The sequence below is a fragment of the Sipha flava genome, unplaced genomic scaffold, assembly GCF_003268045.1.
Source record: "Sipha flava isolate LNK unplaced genomic scaffold, YSA_version1 499_pilon_pilon, whole genome shotgun sequence".
Taxonomy (NCBI): Eukaryota; Metazoa; Arthropoda; class Insecta; order Hemiptera; family Aphididae; genus Sipha; species Sipha flava.
The window spans coordinates 45,440-68,164 of NW_020273359.1; the positions used below are offsets into that span (position 1 = coordinate 45,440).

Consider the following 22,725-nt stretch of genomic DNA (forward strand, 5'->3'; position numbering starts at 1 on the left):
AACAAAGTTTTATAACAGCTGGTTTATCTAAATTACATATTAATGATGATTTTTCAAAGAAAGCAACGGAATACATTTTTATCTCATTATGTTTTTGACTACCTTCCAAATTGCAGTGTTCACAATTGTTTTTTAACTGTCGACAACCTTTACGATGAAATAAAAATTTGCTAATTTTTAAAACCTGCATGCGTAATCAAAGATTAACAAGACAGAACATTTCTATCACAATCTGTCGTTTTTTATGCTTCCAATTCTTAAATAGGCTAGTTTAGTAATTGCAAAAGAAAACATATTCACAGATTTTAGCATACGATTACCAGAAATTAACCATGCGTGGAATCTGTTGATATACTTACCATAATATAATAATTAATATATTCTATTAATCGAATAAATTACATTTTATCGCATACCCATAGATGTAGCCAAACTTTGTGTTCAGGGGATGCAAGAAATCCATGTACAAAAGAGAACTTATAAAGAAGAATAACAAAAAAGTAAGTCTCCAAAAAAGTAAAAATGATGTTTCCGAAATGTTATTAAATATTGACGTATTATTTTCTTCGCGTAAACAACAATAAGTCTTCATCGCTCTTATCACTTTCTTCCTCATCATTATCATAAGTCAGATTTGATTTACTTAAATAAAATAACACACTCATCTAAAAATAGTTTTCTACATAATTCTTTATATTTTAGTGGCACCCAATCTAGTTTAAATTTCGGATTACTAGTAGATCCTATAATATAATCTTTATTGTTGGACATAGATAAGTCAAATATATAAGGAAACCTTTTTTCTAAACCAGAAATTATCGCAGAAGTAAGAGGTTTAAAATATTTAAAATCTGATAATGACTGAATTAATGAACGTCTTAGTATAAAAATGGTTGACGCAATATAACCCAAATAGCCATTGTTTTCATTTTGCAATCTATCCAAAGACATTGCTAAAGGTTTCATTGTTTTGCAAAACTCTACTAAAAATACTCATTCCTTAACTTTTAACTTGGTCAAATTTAGATCATTAAACGTTAAAATTAATTTATCTTTGTGACTTCAGACTTTTTCAGTAGCATCAAATAAAGAATTTCATCGAGTTATTACAGGAACAGGGAACTTACATCCACAAGTTTCAAACACTTTATCTGAGGCCATTGTGCTTCTGCTAACTAGATTAAAAAAATAGAACAGTTTACTAATTATAGATTTTGAAATTTTAACATAGTTGGTATCTACAATTTTGGAAACATCACATGTTGAAATCAAATATAATGTATGTGTACACCATGTAATATGTTTTGGTAAACACAACTTATCTGAATTTTCTTTTTCAATATTTGGCATGTTTAAAAAAATTGATCCAACATTAATTATTTCTATAGCTGAATTTTCACTGTACATTTCATTGTCAGAGCTGTCACAACTGCTTAAATCATCTTTTCTATAAAAAGTACCAAGATTTTGCCCACAATTAGTTTGATGTATGACAGATGATCAGTGGCGTAGCCAGGAATTCTGTATGGGGGGGGGGGGGGGGGCTAAGTCTCACAAAAAAATTCAAAAAATACAAGTACAATATTTCTTTTATTTACACTTTTTAAAATGTTTATAATAAATTAAGCAACAAAAAAATTTATATATTGTAAAACATTTTTATTTATTTATGATGGCTCCAATCTTTTAACTGCATCCTTCTTGGGGCGTTTTGAGCAAAAACTTGAATGACATCTGTTTCCTTTACAAGTCCTTTTTTTATTTATATTTGCCATTGCTAAACCATTTAACCTTTTCTCCATCATTGTTGATCTTAGGTATGTTTTCATTCTTGACAAGGTGGAAAATGTTCTTTCTGGAGTTGCAGAAGTTACAGGCAAGGTTGCAAACAACTGTAACAATAATTTAATATTAGGTACAAAGTTAGTACAATGGGACATTGATTCAATGGCTGAGACTGGCTTTGGTATGTTGTTAGTTTTCCATTGTTGCCTCCATAAAGATAACTCAGCCTTGAATGTAGAGCTTATATAGTTAGATAAATCATTGCTATATATTTTGGCAGCTTCTAAAATAGTTCCCTCGTCATACTAATCAAAATGACTTGGAATCAAACCTTCGAGAGGGATAATACTAGATAGTCTATTATCAAACCGTGTATCCATTGATTGAATGAGATAATCAAGAAAAGGAAGAAATATTGATCGTTTGAAATATATTTCAGCGTTTTCAGAATCAATATTTACTCTATTTATTTGTCTGTTACAAATTCGAGGCATACATATTTTAACATTAATTTTTTCTCCTAATTCTATAATGTTGTTAAAAACTATGCTAAATTGATTGTCTGCATCTTCCCGTAGATTCTGTAATGCCCCTTTTATTATCATGACATCGGATAATGCTCTTGATAAGTCTAGTTGCATAGATTATAAAGCAACACTAAGTTGTAATGTATAAGCAAGGCAAAGCACCGCAACATCAATAGCCACTAGAAATTCACTTTTAGTTATAGAAATTAAGTACAGTAATGCTTTACTTGAGGTTTCAGTGTTTGTATCATGTTGTAGTTCTTCAAGTGCATTAAGTATAAAAATATACAATTCTTTAAATGTCATCAAGGAGTCATGGCGTTCAACCCAACGCGCCTCGCACAATGTTTTAAGTTTAGTCTTTCTCTGTTTGTTGGATTCTGTATTTGGAATTTCTGATTCTATAATAGATTTTAATTTGTCTGCTCTTTTTGCAGAAGCAGGGAAAAAAGATGCAACAGCACCAATAATTCCCATCATTTGTTTTATTGAAGACACTTCGCACGCTTTACTTATACATAAATTAAGTGAATGACTGAAACAATGTGTATAAAATGCTAATGGCTGTTCATTTAAAAGTAGAGCCTGAACACCATTGTTTTTGCCTGCCATGTTCGATCCACCATCATAGCCTTTACCTCTGAGATTATCTAAGCTAAGACCTAGTTCTTGTAACTTTTGTTTAATAGCGTTTTTGATTGAAGCTCCCGTAGTAGAAGTCATTTTGACAAAACCCAAAAAGTCCTCTTGAATGACACAATTTGTTAAATCTACATATCGAATACATACGGTCATTTGTTCTTCTGTACTTATATCGGTGGTTTCGTCACACAAAATAGAATAAAACTTTGAAGATTTAATTCTTTCAACAATTTTTTTTTCAATTGCACTGCCAATAGCTTCAATTACTTCATTTTGAATCTGAGGACTTATCATTGTACAGTTTTTAGATGCTGTTTCCAAATGATTCAATAAATCAATATCACCACATTCAATTCTAAAAGAAAGAAGACCACGAAACACTCCTTGCTCACCATTTAAACAAATGTCTCTGACATCATCTGATGCCACGGAACCCATTTCCCGGTGTCCACGTAATGGAATATTATGTCGAGCACAAAACAATATAGTTTTAACTATTGGCATCAATCTCTTACGGTTGTATTAAATTGTTTGTTGTTTATGTTTATCTAAAAGCACATTTACTGATTTATTATTTGTATTTTCAAAATTAATTAAAAAGTCATTGGCACTTTGTGTGGACAAACAATGGTAGTCATTCTTCTGAGGATTTTGTAATTCCTCCAATGCATCTTTATACTTCACCATAGGATACTTAACTAATTTTTCCGAGTTTCTATAAAAACAAATTATAAAGTTTATAAACTATAATATTCATATTATGGTGGTATAAGTTTAAGCAGAAAATAATTACTTGATGGCCAACACCACCTCCAGAAAACGCAAAAACTATACAATATTTACAATAAGCACCTTCTTTGTATTTACTATAAGCTAGCCATGGGAAAATTGTCAGATATTTGTGTAGAAATCTCCTTTTTTGTTTCCCTTCAATACATTCAGGAAAAACATAGTTAGCAGAAGGTTTCCATTCAAGCGTCAAGCAATTATATATTTCTTTAGCATTTAGTTGCTGTTTTCTAATAAAATTAGCAATATCATTAATGGGCCATGCAGATGCATCAACAACCTATTAATTGAAAATTAATAAATAACAAACATACAAGCAAATTTATGAATCTGAATATAAGATTGATTATAAAACTGTCAATATATATAAATATAAGATAAAATAATAATAATTATATACTAATACTAATTCTACACTTTACACTTATGACATGGCTTTAATCTAAATTAAAAACTACACTATTTTTACCGTTTCATTAATATTTTCATTAGGATCAGTTTCTTTAGAAATAGAATCAGGCTCAATAGATTTAATGGTAATTGATGTTGTTGGTGGTATAGTTAGTTCCTCATTTTCAGCTTTATCAATCTTAATCTATATAAGTATAAAAAAAAAATAGTTATTCTCATGATTTTATAGTGATATCAGATATATGAAATTACTCTGTACTTAATTTTCAAATTTTTAACATAAAAATTTTTTATAGGGAATTCATAATGAAGAAGAACATATTATTTAAGTTGGTCCATACAATTTTATATTTATACTTACTGGCGCATCTGAATAGACTTCTTGGCATTTTTTTTTCATATTAAATATTGAAAATACATTTTTCCGTTTAACACTCATGTTTATATAATTTGAAATGCGTACCCACTATTCGCTACTCACTAGACACTACTCATCAGTCATCACGATACACAAAAAAAATGAATAATAAATAAATATAGTAAGAGTAACAGCAAAGACCAATAAGCTATGTCTATTCGTAATAGTAACCGGCATATTTGATATAAATTATCGTTTGTTAAATGTTTATGTCAAATTATCATATCTTTATTATTATATGTCTGTTTATTAACAATAATCACAATATGGATTTTGCTTCAGTATCCTTTCAGACACGTTGTTATTCCTGGATATTTCAATTTTTGTATTTCCACGCCGTTCAATTCGTATCTCATCTCGGAAAACAAAAACGCTAATCCGTTATTTGTAAAACAGTAGTCTATCGTGACGTCACTAAGTTTATTGATTTTCCCTTCGATGAAAATATAACTCTCGCACGGCAACGTATATGCATCCATATTTTGAATAGATATTCTAACCTCATCATTGCTAGACATGGCAGTCGTTGAATACGGTAGGAAAGATTGGTACTGCTTTTGGATGATTTTACACTCGTCCACGTAGCCCTCGGTCACCGCTAAATACGTATCGCCCATTATCGCAATCATTTCAACGAACGTAGTAACGCTTGATTATTTTTCGTTAGAGTTGATTTTTTTCCACCTGTTTTCTTCTTCTTCTTCTGCTTCACCCTACGTGTTGCCTTGGCGGGCGCGACTTTATTACTATTTTTCCCCTCGACAACACCGTTCTTTATACCGAAATTAAATTTGAGAGCCATTTCAATATTATTTGACTTGATCAAACATTTTAACGTATTGTTGTCCGATTTCAATACGAATGCAACCGTTTCAGGAATTTTTTTCTTTATATAACTCTCTAAACTGTCCAACTCGTATGTGCCTACGGGTATGACCACGGTATGGATAGCACCCGATGCAGACTTGAATTGCACGGTATTACACGTAGACTCGATATTCGGTATGGAATTGTTCGTGTGCAAGCTCAACAAGCACAATTGCGAGTCACGTTTAACTTCTATCGGTGGGAAAATATCGCACGTCAACTCGCTCGAATCACTGGTCAATGTTAACGTGCACATGTTAAAAATTCCAAACACAGACGTCCGCAGTTTTCCGTATTATATTTCTGATGCCTCTCGTAGTTGTATTTAATCACGCACCCGCCGCCCAGACATAGGCGCCGACTACACGGGGGCAACGGGGGCAATTGCCCCTGTACTTTAATTTTAACGTGGGCGTTGCTCCCGTTCTTCGATTTTAATGGGTGGTAAAACGTAGAAATAGCACTTCGCTTTTGTGAAAAAAATTATTTGGTTATTACTTATTATTATAAGCTATTGAATTTCGATATCGATATGAAAATGTTTATCAAAAGGACAAATTATCTAAAAATAGCTGAACATAACTCATAAGATACCACAAATTATAGATAACGTATAAGTACATTTATATATATATGAATAATGTATATAGCTCCAATTAGAAATGCCTAATAGTCACGGTAATGACGAAAGACTTGTGTGATAACTATATATATACTTTATACACACGCACAAACTGAAACTTAATAACAATATCTTTAGTTGGAATTATTTATAACCTGTACTATGGTATTTTCATTTCTTCTAAATTATATTTACTATTCTACATTTATACAGTACTGATTACTGAATACTGAGTATTACATTATGTAATTCAGTAGTTGATCATTTTACTGTCGCTGTCCATACGAAGCATACGTGCTTTATTCGCAGATTGACAACACTAAGGTAATTTATATTTTCTTTATAGACCATATTATTTAATATATGAGTTAAAAATTATTTAACTTTTGAAGGGCATACCAAATAAGTAATTCAGACACAAAATAATTCATTATGTCTATGTGGAAGTATGTACAAAAAAAAACTATTCCGAAAAACAATTCTGATTCTAATAGCCTTATTAATTCTGATAATAGTTTATCTTCATCTACTTCCACTTCTAACATAAATTTAAATTGTGATAATCAAATTGATTGTGGAAATAATTCGTCCTCTAAAGATGTTTCAAAACAAAGAAAATTTTTAGCATCTTGGTTAAATAAATACGACTGGTTAGAACATAATAAAATCGATGATAAAGCTTTTTGCAAATTGTGTAGATCCATGAGTAATAATAGTAATAATAATGTTTCTGTATTTATTTCCGAGGGTTTTAGTAACTGAAAAAAAGCTGTTGAAAGGTTTAATATGTACGAAAATTCAGAATTGCACAAAACTAATGTAGTTAAAAACTCTTTTATTAAAACAAATGCAAATATATATGCACAAATATCGGATAGTCATAAAAAGTCTATGGAAGAATCTAGATTAGCTCTTGATAAAATAATATCTTCAGTATTTTTTTTGGCAAAACAAGGCTTAGCATTATGAGGGCATACAGACGAATCTGCAAATTTAAATCAGTTATTAAAACTTCGATCGGAAGATTCGACTGAATTAAATAACTGGTTAGGTAGAACAAAATATAAGTGGATTTCTCACGATATAATTAATGAAATTCTTAGCATGCTGTCATTAGAAGTCATTAGAAATATTATCAAACAAATTAAAGAAAACACATTTTATGCCATTTTATTAGACGAAACTAGTGATATTACTGTCAAAGAACAAATTTCGTTTTGTTTAAGAACAGTGGACAAAGAATCGTTGGAAATCGAAGAATATTTTATGGGTTTTTACGAAACGCCTAAAACAGATTCTGATACTCTTTTCAAAATTATGAAAGATATTTTGTGTAGATTGGAATTAGATTTTTATAATATTAGAGGACAATGTTTTGATGGTGCTAGCAATGTTTCTGGAATTCATAAAGGATTACAAGCTAGAATAAAAGAAATTGAACCAAGAGCATAGTTTGTTCACTGTCAAGCTCATTCTTTAAATCTTGTTACCCAAGATAGTATGCGAAATGTAAAAAATGCTAGAGATGTACTAAATTTTATAAGAGAATTAATTACATTTATTAAACAATCACCTAAGAGACTATCTTGGTTTAAAACGAATCAAAAAGACGAAAATATGACATCTCTAAGACCATTTTGTCCTACTAGATGGACGTTACGATATACTTCTCTGTGCTCTGTTATGGATAACTACAATGAGCTATTGACATTTTTGTCAGATTTTTCAAAAACTGAACACAATGATGCAGGTTCAAAGGCAAATGGATTTTTCAAACAATTAAAAACTGCAGATACTTATATAATGCTTAAAATAGTGATAAGTATTTTTAAACACATGGAGACTACAAATACAGTATTGCAAAGTAAATCATTAGATTTTAAACTTTCTGTTCAAATTCAATACTTTAGAAGATACTATTTCAAATTTGAGAGATACATTTCACATTTTATGGAAATCTGCAAAGAAAGAATGGTCAGATTTAAAATTAGATGCACCAAAGGAATCTAGAAAACGAAAAAAACCTCAAAAATATGAAGACGGAGTAACAAAGTCCTTTGAATTTTCACCTGAAAGTAAATATAATCAAATACATAAAGAAATCATTGATCATATACTTTCTGGCTTACAACTAAGATTTAACTCTGAAATTCGATCATTTTTATGTAATGTGGAAATGTTTTTAATTGATCCAAAAATATCACCCGAAATAATATGTACATTTTACAAGGATGATATAAATATTGATAAGCTAAAACTTCATAGAGATATGTTTCATGGTATAATTAAAGGCCAAGGATTAATTGTTTCATCCTTCGCAGATATATTAAATATTTTTAAAAATAAATCGTATTTAGTCATTCATTTAACAGAGCTCAGGAAATGCATACAATTGATATTAACAGTACCAGTTACTACATGTACTACCGAACGATATTTTTCTATGTTGAGGAGGTTAAAAACTTATACCAGAAGTACCATGACGCAGACCAGGTTAAATGATCTGGCACTTCTAAATTGCCATAACACAGTAGCAGAATCTTTAGACCTAAGCAAAATAGGAAATATGTTCATAAATAAGTGCATGACAAGAAGAAATACTTTTAAATTGAAAAAAATATAATTTTAGATTGTAAAATTGTCATCATAAAATGTAATGTATTGTAATTAAGTTAGAAAATAAATCGTATTTTCATAATTTCATGTAATTTTTATTTTTATTTTCATTTATCTGAACCCAATAAAGAGAATTGGAACAATATTCATGAACAATAGTATAAATATTTTATTTGCCCCCGTGTTAAAATATAAAAGTCGGCGCCTATGCGCCCAGATACGGTGACCGCGCTCGCTGCCAGGTTGGGTGGCCTACTGAAGGCGACTGCGTGCATAACGCGAAAAGTGTGTGCGATATGTGTAAGTTAGCGTTCACCGAGGCCGTGTGCAAAGTCGCCGACCACTGCCATCTGTCGGGACGGTTGAGGCATACGCTCTGCGCGCCGTGCAACCTCAAACTCGTCACACCCAAGTTTGTACCGTGCTTCCTTCACAACCTGTCGAAATATGACGCGCACTTTATCGTAACCGAACTCGGTTACGATAAGGAGTCGATAACGGTGATCCCCAACACTGAGAACTATATCTCGTTCTCTAAACGCGTCACATCCGATTTTAGCGTGAGGTTCTTGGATTCGTATCGATTTATGGCCTCGAGCCTTGCCGAGTTGGCCGGGAACCTCCTTACGAAGCCCGGTGACTTTGATAAGTTCCGGGAGACCGCCAAAGAGTTCCAGCCCGCCGACATGCCTCTAGTCACGCGAAAGGGTGTGTTTCCGTACGAGTATTCCGACAAATGGTCGAGACTCGGGAGACCGTCATGCCACCGAAACGTGAGTTCTACAGCGTGTTGAACGAGAGGCACGTTAGTGATGAGGACTACGTGCACGCGACTGAGGTGTGGAACCATTTCAACTGCGCTACCCTCGGCGACTACAGCGACCTATACTGCTCAAATCTAAGCCACATACAGACATCGTTTGGTCTTGAGATTTATTTATAGTCATTACAAATGCCAATTTAATTGGAAATTGAAGGCGTTTAAATTGTATTAGCACATCTGTGGGTATAATAAGGATTCACGGTAATAATATATTTTCACCTCAGAATGTGCCATTTAAAATGATAAATTCAATAACATTTTTTATTAAATCCCAACAAAAACACTCCCTGAACTCCGTGTAAAAAAACGCTAAGTAAAAAAACAAAAAAAAAAGCTATAAAATGTGTTATATAAGGTGGAATCTAAATAAATGGTCTAACGTGTAAAATGTACATATCAGTAATTAATTCAAAATGAATAAAATTTGTTTATTTGTATTATTAATTTATAATATGATTTATTTTAACTAAAATTTATCTAAATTTAGTTTACTTGGCCGGAAGATTCAATCTAAAAAATGTATAGCCAAGTACTAAGTTTATGTAATAGATAATGTAGGCCTCATTAAAATAAACGAAATTGTTTCCGGCCAAGTAAATTAAATTTAGTTAAAATAAATCATATTATAAATTGATAATACAAATAACCAAATGTTATTAATTTTGAATTAATTACTGATATGTACATTTTACACGTTAGACCATTTACTTAGATTCCACCTTATATTACACATTTTATAGCTTTTTTTTTTACTTAGCGTTTTTTTACTTGGAGTTCACGGAGTGTTTTTGTTGGGATATCATTAGTTTTTATAAATTATCATATTTAATAATATACTAGTATATATTATTATACGTAATATTTTTTATATTTTTTTAAATATCCATTTTATTACTCTATTGACAATATACCTACCTTTAACCAGAAGCATTTTTAATTTACCAATCAATTAGAACATTTTTCAATATTTCCATAAAATGGAAATAACTGTTTCGATTTTGGCTTTTTTCTTTTTACTATTTTTTTTTACTATTTCTTGTACTGTGTTAATACTGCACGGTTCGATAATAGTACTATTACTACTTTCAACTACATACTTAGACTGAGTAGACTCACGCCGAATGCGAGACGAAAATTGTAATTAATGGCTACGTGGTGCACTATTATTAATTAATATAATAATAATAATAATAATAATAAAATGCTGGATGATGGGCGACTGGTGACTATAATATTTTTGATACCACGTGAATACCATTGAATAATGTGGGTCAGGTTATCTTTATTCTATAATATGGACAAAACACAACAATCACGAACGCCGATCGCAAGACGAAAATATGGAAACGGAAAATGCACTGATTATGCTCTGATAGTGAACCATGTCTTATAGTGTTGGTGTGTTGTATGTGAGTAGTATGTTTTGGTAGGTTCTGTATCCCCCGCAAATCCCACGGATTCCAACCCCCCCCCATCCTATCCCCTCCACATACCCTCCTATATTCCCCCTTCTATATTTCCACCCCTATATTTCCCATTCTTATAATTCCCCCTCCTATATTTCCCCCTCCAATATTTCCCCTCTATCTCCCCTCCACGTACTCCTCCGACTCCTCCAACTCCTCTCTCCTCCACATACTCCCTCGGCTCCTCCCACTCCCCTCTCCTCCACGTACTCCCTCGGCACCTCCCACTCCCTTCTCTTTCACGTACTCCCCCGACTACTCCCACTCCCTTAAATCATCCCTATCGTACCCCCTCTCCGTATATCCGCCCCCACCACTTACTCCGCTACCCTATCACATTCATACATCTCGTGTACGTAACCTATGTGCATCCCCCTCATCACACCCATCCCTCCCCATCGTGGTCCGGCAATACTTTTCACATGTCGATCACGTGACCTGTGTATATTTCGCCGCCGCCGCCGCCTCGTTAGTTAACCCACCTTAGTCTAACCTTCCTCCCGCAACATATAAACCCACTCCATCTCACGTGACGCCGTGAAAACCTACCGTGATCTAACCTGACCCCGTACGTTCTCCCCCGTCTAATCTACTTCATCCCCCTCCCCCTGATATCATCCCCACCGCTCCATGCCACGCCTGTGATGTACGATCGGGGACTTTGACCGTCCACGATATCTCTACGTCTTATCAATATTATTATTATTATAATTATTATTATTATTATCGTCATTGATAGCCCGACCGCCGTGTGTCACATCCGCATGCACGCACTTTTATGCCGCCGCCGCCACCGCCGCAGTACTTAGTCCGATCATCGCGCAATGGAATGCAATTAACTTTGCCATTAATGAGTCACTACGTGTATGTGTGATTTTAGAAAGTTAAACGATTTTGTTTTGAAAAAATCATAAATGTGATTAACTTATACCCTACGGGCGTATTGATTAGCTATACATGTCACATCCGCATGTACGCACGTTTATGCCGCTGTCGCCGCCGCAGTACTTAGCCCGATCATCGCGCAATGCAATGCATAATGTTTATAACATATCATAACAGCTATTAACGGTTATAACGATTTAAAAGATATGGTAAATAGAACGATTAAAACTATTCCTAATCTCTACGTTATTTACCTGTAATAGTAATATTATAAAAACTTGACATTTCTATAACACCTTGTTGTTATTAGATATATATGAGTTCTCTTTCAACCGAAAGTGATTAGGAAAAGACAATTTCCATTAGATATTTATCGTACACATTTCATAGCTAGTAGATGTGGTAGATGTATCATATATAAGAGAGCCGATTTCACTTAAAGGCAACAAAAATGTTATTGAATTTATCATTTTAAATGGCACATTCTGAGGTGAAAATATATTATTACCGTGAATCCTTATTATACCCACAGATGTGCTAATACAATTTAAACGCCTTCAATTTCCAATTAAATTGGCATTTGTAATGACTATAAATAAATCTCAAGACCAAACGATGTCTGTATGTGGCTTAGATTTGAGCATATCATGTTTTTCACATGGACAATTATACGTGGCGTGCTCTCGAACCATCCAGTTTGTGTTGTCGAAAGATTGGATAACAAAAAATATTGTACATTCTGTGGCATTAAGGGATTAATATTCTTTTTTTACTAATATTGTCATAATTAGCGATATATATATATATAATTTTAAACGATACATTTTAATAAATTATTAAAAAAATAAATATTTGATGTTTTTTCATTTTTATATTTCGTCACCGTTAACAGCACTCCATACCTCTTTTACTTATGTACCACATCCTTACACACTTATATTAAATTAGTAATTTTTTTTTAGCAAAATATTCTCAAGAAATAATTTATATGACAAAACAACGTTTGTCAGGTCAGCTAGTTTTTAATAACTATTTAGGTATACATTTATTGTTTAATAAAAATGTATTACTAATTCAAAAGTCTTAATCACAAAACAGTTTTATTTTTATTTGTATTGATTTTAAAAATAATGATTAACAGAACACAAATAACTATCGTATTGGGCTTAGAGTTATTGACGTTTAATTTTTACTACTAGCAAGAGGTCCATGTTGAGACAAAATTGTTTAAATCTATCTCAAAAAACATAAAAGAATAATCGAAAATTCTATCTGCACTAAATTAATTAGATACCATTGTACCAACATACTATATTAATTTATAAATGAACTTAAAAGATTTAAATGACTTTCAAAAACTTTATTAAAAACTTTTCTTTATTATTTTGAACAGTTATGATCCATAGGAGGTAACAATTTATAACTCTACATCCATACATAGATTTTTAATACATATTATGTCATTAACATCTCATTTGATTTTAGTTTATTTCATACAGAATAGATACCCATTAGCATTGATAATAAATAGTATTATAATTTATAATTATAATAATATATTTATTATATTAGGTATATTATAATATTATGTTTCTAATCAATGCCATTAGGTATGTACAAAACATTAAATATTATATATATATTATAAAAATAATAATAAATTAAAAACTTACTATAATATGGCTCAACAAATTTCCACTTGATGATGTAGAGCCATTTATAATTTTAGAGCAACTTTGACACAAAGCTATTAATTATAGACCATCTATGGATACTAGTTTATAAAATTCACCAAACAAATATTTAAATTTTGGTGCATCACACAAACTTGAATCTTCATTGAGAGGGTCGTCCTCATCTTCCGTTTCTTTGCGATTTCTTGTATTTGTTTGATGATTTGCAACAAATCTATCCATTTTTGAAACATTAATATTCGTAGTAATAATTAAAAAATTAAATAAGCTAATAAATTATAGTTGATGGTAATTATTACGTTTATACTTATTTGTTAGTAGTAATAATAAATTTAATAATTAAATATTATGTAAAATAAAACCAAGATCGAGTGGCGAACTGGCGAATACTGAGTACTGACTACAAGTGTACAACTAAATAAGTAATAACACTAATAATTGAAAAAGAAAAAAAATACAACCGGCTCAGTGATATCTACTACCCGGGTGGACTGTGTTAACGCCTAAATACCGTATTTGCGCCAATATGCAAAAACCTCGATTGCGCTTAATAAAATTAAAATACGTTAAAATACTTGTTTGCGCCCATCAACGTTACAAATCAATAAATTTGGCAACAACGTTTTCCCAACTATTTTTATTTTTGAACCACTGTGCAACATTGCGTAATTTAATTTCTATATCAGTCGTAACTCGATATACCTTATTATCTTTAATCATATATAACTTTTTATCTTTGTTGCAGATAATTTGTATTACACCTTGATAGTCGATATACGGTATTTTACGAAGGTATTTCTGAAATCCCAACCGCAAGTTAGTCGTTACCGCACTTCACTTAATTAGACATTTCTGTTTGATGTAATTTTGTTTCAAAAATGACAGAAAATAAAATTATATTTGCAAAAAGTGCAAGTAACAATTTTAAGGATTTACTTATTATCAACAATTTTAAATTCAGAAAAATGTATGAAAGTATATCTGGTAATATAACTTGACGTTGTACAATGATACAATGTTTAGCAAGACTAATTAAAGATGGAAATGTAACTGTGAGTAGCAATTTAAATCATAACCATAATACGAATGATAAAAAATTAAATTGTCAAATTATTCGAAGTGCGTGTAAAAAAAGAGCCAAAGACATGACTGATCGCCCGATTAAAATTATACGTTCCGAAATTACAAAGAATAGTTTTGACACGTTGGATTACAGTGGCGTTAAATTAATTCGTAACAGAATTTAACCGCGTAGAAACATACACACAAATATTCTAAAAATATTGTTGAAATTCAAGAATTTTTACAATCAAAAAATATGTTATCATATAAAGGAGAATCAATGATTGCAGTAAATGACATAGAAAAAAATATTGTAATTTTTACGTGTACCACAATTTTGCAATTTCTAAGTTTTGTTACGTGCCAACCGTTTGATCCGTTAATTCAGTTACAACGTCTCAGTCAACGCTTGTGTGGAAGTGTAGTCAGGAATAATTAAGACTTCTTTTTAAAATAATTAAATTTATTTAACTTTTAAAAATTATTCTAACTACAAATTTTGTAAATATTCTAGTGATAGAAATTATTTAAGTCCTAACAATTGTACTTATAAAATAATTGGAAATATTTCTAAGTCCAGACCATAACATACACTGACGTGAAGGTGCTCAGTGCAGCATAGACAAGACTCGTCTGATTTCATTTGTTTAATTTGATTTGCTATTTCTTCTTGGTGCGCGTGTGGTAATCTGTATGGTCGTTATATATCGGTGTTTGGTTATCATTTAATTTAATTTCATGCATTGCGGCATTCGTACAAGTTAATTTATCTCCCTCTAAATGAAATATTTCAGAATATTGTTCGCAAATTTTATCTATGGATTGTCTTTCCTCATCGTTCATGTGGTCAGATCTTATCTGCTTTTTTATACGAAGTATCCGGTCGTTATTATTACGGTTTTCATTATCGGTATTAAATTTATATATATTATATTCAGATGATTCATCATACTCTATTTTATTTAAATCATTTAATTTAACTATTTGCTTATCTTCGGAAATATTTAATATACTCACTACAATTTTACCATTTTTTACTGTCCCTATTACATTACTACAATATACATCCTTGATAAATTCTTGTTTATGCAAAATTATATTTTTATTCTCTACTCTTTTATCTAATATCGGTAATTCTACAATAGTTTCTGTTCTCGGATTTAATGAAATATATTCTATATTATAATTTTTATTCGCAATCTTACTTTCGTTATTAATAATCATTGTTTTATTACATATGTCAATTATTGCTTTATTCTCAGATAAAAACCTATGACCTAATATACCGTCCTTTGGTATCGGAAATTCTGCTTTTACTACATTAAATTCTACATTAAATTTATCATTATTAATTCATATTACTAAATTTATAGTTCCTATCGTTTCAATTTTTGTTTCATTTATTCCTTTTAAATATAACTTATTATTTTCATTTATTATTAAATCCTTTCTTAATTTATTTATTTTTATAACATTTACATCGCTACCCGTATCTATAAGTAACTCTAAAGTTTTCGTATTACTAAATTCAGAAGTGCATATTATATGATTTTCCGTCATTATTGATATAACATGGAAGCAGTTTCGGTTTGTTCCGCGGTCGATATATGATTTATCGTACGTGTACCGCGTACCACGCACGACTCGCTCGCGTTTTCCGAATTTACGTTATTATCATCGTTATTAATATTATTCTGTCTATCGTTAAACATTTTTTTATAGCATTCATTTATATTATGTCCGTTGTTATTACAATATTCACATGAAATATACCTCATATTATAACTAGTAGATGGTCGTGTAAAATTATTCTGATTAGGTGGTCGAGTATTATGCGTAAAGTTACGTTTATTTGTGCACTGGTTAGCGAAATGATTTCCGTTGCAAATATAACATTTTATCGGTCTTTGCGGCTGATTTATATTATTATTATTATTAGTATTAAAATTTGGTCGCGCGAAATTATTATTTGGATTTGTGTTACTTCTAAAATTTTGATTATTAAAATTATTTCTGAAATTTGGTCTTTGTACATTATTATTATTATTATTAAATTTCCTGAAATTATTCTGATTGTTTGCATTAGATGAATTATTGTTATAATTTCGGTTATTAAAATTTCGATTTTTATTTGGATTTTGATTAAATTCATAACTAGATTTATATTCGATTTCTTCTGAACGCGCTAACTGTTTAGCTTCCTCCAACGTACTTGGATTTCTCGCTTTTACAATGGTACGTATCGGACCTATTAAACCTTTTATGTATACTACTAAAGTTTGTTCTTTTATTGTATCGTGAATAATTCTAGCCTCTTTTTCATCCTTATTTGCAGTGCTCATATCACTTAACTTATAAAATAATTTTTCTACGCGATTTGTATAAGTATTCACGTCTTCCCCTTGAAGCATTTTAATAGAATTTAATTCTATTTGTAAAGCTGAAGCGGAATGTTGTGCCTCAAATGTATCGGTTAAATATTTTTTTATGTTTTTCCATTTAGTTGTATCTTTATATTTAATTGCTTCTAAAGCCCTACCACTTAATCTAGTTGTTATGTATATTATTAAAATCGGTACATTTTTCTTTTCTACGGACTCTATAGCTAAATCACATGCCTGAATAAACTGATAAACATCATCTTCTCCCGTACTTTTTGGTATTAATTTAACTGCCTCTTCCAATTTTAATGTTACTATATCGCTATTCATTTTCCTTCTAGGTTTTACTTCAAATCTTAATTCCTCAAATTCAGTATTACGACTACTTCGAGTTCTACGATGCTCGCTCTGTGTTCCTATGTTTAATAATTTTTTAGTGTGTTCATCAATATTTTCCTCTTTTACAAAACTTTTGTCAAGATCTTCCACACTACCTTCACTTTCACTTTTTTTCCTATACACCGAATTAGCTACTTTCGATGGAGACGAGTCCGGACTGCTATGCTTACTCATAAAAATTCTTTACCCATTAACTTTTAATTCTCAATAATTCAATAATATTTTCAATAAATTCAATAATAATAATCTCAATAATTCAACAATAATAATCTCAATAAATTCTTTCAATAATAAATCTTCAATAATAATCTCAATAATAATCTCTTTAAATAATTTTTAATATTATTTCTTTTTATAGTAACTCCAACAAAATAATATTTTTCCCTACCGTATTGAGCCTCTGGCCAGATAAACTCAATAAATTTCACAATAATAATTCTCAATATAACTTCAATATAATCACAGTATAATTTCAATATAATCTCAATATAATCTCGGGATCCCCTTTAATAATTCAATAATTCAATAATAACTCAATAATAATTCAATAATAATTCTCAATAATAATTCTCAATAATAATGTGGGTATTTAGCTAGAATTTTTAGGTGTCAATGGTTTTTTTATGAACATAGAATGTTTTCGTTTCTTTTATAAAATTGTATCTTAAAATAATGTGGTTATTACAAAATATATGCTTACAAACAATTGTTGATTGAAGACATGTTGTTGACTGAATGATCCGGTGGAGTATCAGCTATTCAATGGAAGTTGAGAAGTTGAAGGACTGCAAGTTGTTCAGCTCCTCGATGGTTCCGATGTGGAATTGCCTTCTATTGAATATCCTACCGACTGCGCCAATTTTTGTTACGTGCCAACCGTTTGATCCGTTAATTCAGTTACAACGTCTCAGTCAACGCTTGTGTGGAAGTGTAGTCAGGAATAATTAAGACTTTTTTTTAAAATAATTAAATTTATTTAATTTATAAAAATTATTCTAACTACAAATTTTGTAAATATTCTAGTGATAGAAATTATTTAAGTCCTAACAATTAAACTTATAAAATAATTGGAAATATTTCTAAGTCCAGACCATAACATACACTGACGTGAAGGTGCTCAGTGCAGCATAGACAAGACTCGTCTGATTTGCCCTTGTTTTCGGGTCCCTTTTATATGTGATATTGTATGTGTGTGCGTAAAATCCCAAGTGTGTGTGTGTAAATGAAATAAGATAATAAAATATGATAAATGTGATGAGTCGTTATTGATTCGGTGTGTGCGCTCTAAAATATGATAATTCTCTATTGATTCTGCATGCGTGTACTATCTCTTGACCGGCCCATACTTATTACAAGATCCAGGATGTGGTCAACCACCCACGTATATGTGACTCCGATATTCATATTCTTATTTAAACAGATAACCATGTGAACAATTTAACTTATTCACACGCCCAGTTTCGATGTTCATGAGAACCTCTTATAATGTGTGTTTTATATTATGTGACTACGCAGTACGCGACAGTTTATTTAATACTATATACGTCGATGGTACATTTACTTATTGCACACAATTTTTTGTCAACTTTTTACAATTCATAGGTTTTATAATAATCATTACATACCTCTGGTGTTTTGTTTGTTACAATCAAAATGTAGTGAAGTCTATGAATATATATTCGAAAATATTAAGCGTATATGTTCAAATTTAAACTTTGAGTTTTATTCGTTGAAATATATTTTGATTTTGAAAAAAGCATTTTAAACTCTGCATCTAAAATTTGGCCAGAAATAAAACTATAAAAGTATAATATTTTTTTCTTACATTATAATACTATATATTTCAAAAATGACTTGTAACGTGACAAAATGGTAATATTATATGTGTATTTTAATCTATACACACGGGAGGCCCCAATTATTTTTCCGATTCTCTGTTGCGCGTGCGAGGTCTTATCTGTGTCGCTACATCGTCAATTTGGTCGACGGACGACGTTCGTGTGTGCACTCACCCCGTTGCTCCTTCTGGCTGTTGCACGACGAATTGCACTGCACATCATATCGGCGAATTATAAATATTTAATTAGATAGTTTTTTTTTGTTATTTTCAATACTGGTTCTGTTGATACAATAAGGTCGCCAGTTGAAGAGACACTAGTGATGGGCATAATCGAATGATCTTTATAATCGAATAATTAGTAATCGAGACATTTTCATAATCGAGAGAATCTCTCGAAAAATTACTCGAAATTTTTCGTATGATAACAAGATTCTCGTATCTCGATTATTAATATTTCGAATGATTATTTCGAGACATCTCTCGATTATAAAAATGTCTCGATTACTAATATTATCATTGATAAGAATAATCAACTAATATTACTTATCGAGATAATCGAAAAATTACTCGAAATTTGAATAAACTTATAGTAAATAATTATTGGTTAAATGTTGCTTTTTTTATTTGTTAGTATAATATTAATTAAAAATTACACTATAATTTAGGAATAATAATAACCATGATATATTAATAATGCATTATTAATAGGTGCTTTAAATAAAAGACAAGTTTTTATTTTTTATTTAATAATTATTATTTAAATTTTAAATAAATCTGTTGGTTTAAAATACTGTAAATTCTTAATTATGAAAAAACTATTGTACTTTTTTTATATATTTGAAATGAAACGTTATAAATATATTATAAATGTGTATAGCTACCAAATCCAGCAAATATTGACAATGCATTTTAAGTTTTTAATAAAATTTATTAAATATCCTCCAAATTAAAAATAATAGTAAACTAATAAAATAACTTTATAACAGCTCGTAATAATAAGTATATAAATAATTAATATTTTATGAACAAAACTAGATAAAATGTATAAATGAACAAAAAAATTTAAAACAAATTTAAATTACTATTTAAAAATATAATTAAATCTAAATTTTTTGGTGATAGCCGATTTCTATGATCATTGGTGATCAGTCCTGTTTTTGAAAACACCCGTTCAGACGGAACAGATGTTGCTGGAATACACAAATACTTCAGCTGCATATTATACAAATCTGGAAATTTTGTTTTTATACTGTTTCCAAAATTCCAATGGATTTTTTTTACGGTCTAAAAGTGTCATTTCTAGATATTGACATATAATGAAATTAGAAGTTATACTTGGACTTAATGTACTTTTGACTTGAGCAACTTTATTATCAAAATGCTCCCATAGTGATTCAATTGTATTATTAGTACTATTTAACGTAAGTGCTGTGGTAGATTCAGTATTAATTTCGTTTTCCATTTCAGTATTTGTGCTGATCATTATTGTTAATTCTTCGCTTACCCATTTTTGCGCATAATTAGCATTTTCAAGTAAACCAAACGCAGTTTTTTTAGATCGTGGGTCTAAGAAAGTTGCTTTTGCAACAATTTTATTTTTTTCTAAAATGCCCAATCGTCTACTGACTATATCCATCAACATATTTCTAAATACTTCCCCAATATCAGTTTTTGTTTTCAAGTTTCTTAAAATATGTTGAAGACCTCTAATAAGTGGTATAACGACACTTAATGTAGGGTACTTTTCACTTGATAATTCCGCTGTCATTATTTGAAATGGCTTTAGAATATGAGTACAATCTAATACTATCTCCCGCTCGGACGCATTTAAATAATTTGAAGCCCGAGGTAGAGTTGACATAGTAGCAGATAAAGGAGCTTTAATGTTTACAAGTCTTTCCATCATTATAAAACTAGAATTCCACCTTGTAGCCACATATTGTTTAACTTTTAATGGAGGTAAGTTCATTTGCAATTGAAAATCTTTGAGTTTTTCAGTGGCGTTGCTGCTGTGCTTGAAATGCCCTACTATCGTTCTACATTTTTTTAAAATTTGATTTATATCAGAGTTTCCATTTATTGCCTCATTTATACTTAAGTTTAGTGTGTGTGCCACACATGGGTGATAGTGTTTAAGAAGGTGTTCGTTTATTGCATTTTTAATATTTGACCCATTGTCTGATACCACAGTTATTATTTTATTTGCTATATTCCATTCATTAAAAATATTTGTAAGTGTAACGGTTATATTTTGACCAGTGTGTCTGTCAAAAACGTCTTTAGTTGCAATTACTGGTGAATATCGTCAAAAATAAAATGGCACGTCACTGTTATATATGATTTATTGGAATCAGATGTCCATATATCTGTCGTTATTGATAAATCATTTACATTTTGAAGAATAGATTTTATTTTAAGGAGTATAACATTATATTCTTGTGGTAATAATTTCGAAGTTAATACTTTTCTACTAGGGATCGAATAAAGTGGTTGCAATTTTTTGCTATACTCAATAAATCCAACGTTTTCTACTAACGAGAGTGGTTGATAATCCGCGACAATCATTTTAATTAAAGATTTATTAATAGCCTTAATTTCAGAATCACTAAGTTCATTTACTTTTGTCGAACCAAAAAGTTTTAGTTGACGAGGCCGTTTTGATGGTGGCTCAGAAAATTGTGACGAAATTAAATGTTCAGATGATAAATTAGAAGAAATTGCTGAAGTTGAGGGATTAAATGTATTTTCGGTAGTCTGTATTAATTGGTTATCTGGATCATCTTCATTATGAGTGATCGGATTGAGTTTAGTTGAGTGTATTCTTTTTAAATGTTCTATTATAAATTTAAAAAGATACAAAAATTGTGAAATTAGTATTTATTATAGCTTAATATTATAAAATACATATAATAAATAATAGTATTATTTTCAAGAAAACGCACGGAACGTGGAAAGGCATTTCTATAAAATATGTGAAATGCAGTTATTTAAAATTTAAATTAATAAACTAAGCTGTTTCAAATAATTTCAAAGAGAAAGGATAAACAAATAGATAATTCCGTGTACCTAATTTAAAAGTTCTCAAAACCCTTATTAAAAAATTATAATTTTTAAGTACCTACCTTTTAAGTTTGTCGTGTTTCCGTAATATTTATAATTCTTTTTACATATTTGACCCTAAACAGTTCTATTATTAGTATGTTTTTCAAAATGATCCCATACAACGGAACGTTGTTTACAGCTCGGTCTCATATTTAAATAAATTAAGAAAATACTTCTGAAATTTAATACTTTTGAAATTATCGAAAAATAACAAAATATACAATTGTCAACTGTTAACTGCTAAAATACTGTTTATGGCTTTGGTTTGCAAGATTGTTAAACAATTATATTTGGAAAAATCCAATCAAAAATCGTCAACATGTCCCTTCTAATAATAAACAGTAAAATGGTGATTTGCGGTAGCAGAATTTATTTATAACGTGCCTATGAATAAAA

General features: G+C 30.4%; 2 protein-coding genes across 5 annotated transcripts; both read right to left on the bottom strand.

Moving 5' to 3' along the window:
• Nucleotides 1-1,809: 1,809 nt before the first annotated feature.
• On the bottom strand, nt 1,810-18,320 carry LOC112690263. Of its 4 annotated transcripts, XM_025564231.1 has the most exons (4): nt 4,516-4,609; nt 4,213-4,338; nt 3,748-4,023; nt 3,577-3,669 (listed from the first exon to the last, which is right to left on the bottom strand). In XM_025564231.1, exons 1-4 carry the CDS (start codon nt 4,591-4,593, stop codon nt 3,649-3,651), a joined length of 501 nt encoding a protein of 166 aa, XP_025420016.1. In that variant the 5' UTR covers nt 4,594-4,609; the 3' UTR covers nt 3,577-3,648. The 4 variants fall into 4 exon arrangements, 2 of the variants coding, with proteins under 2 accessions (XP_025420016.1, XP_025420015.1); XR_003149197.1 differs by lacking the exons at nt 3,577-3,669; nt 3,748-4,023; nt 4,213-4,338; nt 4,516-4,609 and adding exons at nt 1,810-1,892; nt 13,525-13,759; nt 18,088-18,320; XM_025564230.1 differs by having other exon boundaries at nt 3,654-4,023.
• On the bottom strand, nt 2,410-3,469 carry LOC112690261 (zinc finger MYM-type protein 1-like). Its single transcript, XM_025564229.1, has one exon. It carries the CDS (start codon nt 3,456-3,458, stop codon nt 2,430-2,432), a length of 1,029 nt encoding a protein of 342 aa, XP_025420014.1. The 5' UTR covers nt 3,459-3,469; the 3' UTR covers nt 2,410-2,429.
• Nucleotides 18,321-22,725: the final 4,405 nt, after the last annotated feature.

What these genes read in the sequence shown, in the direction of transcription:
- LOC112690263 (XM_025564230.1), bottom strand. Translation starts at nt 4,593, where the DNA reads ATGAGTGTTAAACGGAAAAATGTATTTTCAATATTTAATATGAAAAAA. An exon ending in AAGTCTATTCAGATGCGCCA is followed by an intron (nt 4,339 to 4,515) that starts GTAAGTATAAAT and finishes ATACTTATATAG; the next exon opens with ATTAAGATTGATAAAGCTGA. An exon ending in ATGAAAATATTAATGAAACG is followed by an intron (nt 4,024 to 4,212) that starts GTAAAAATAGTG and finishes TTCAATTAATAG; the next exon opens with GTTGTTGATGCATCTGCATG.
- LOC112690261 (XM_025564229.1), bottom strand. Translation starts at nt 3,458, where the DNA reads ATGCCAATAGTTAAAACTATATTGTTTTGTGCTCGACATAATATTCCA.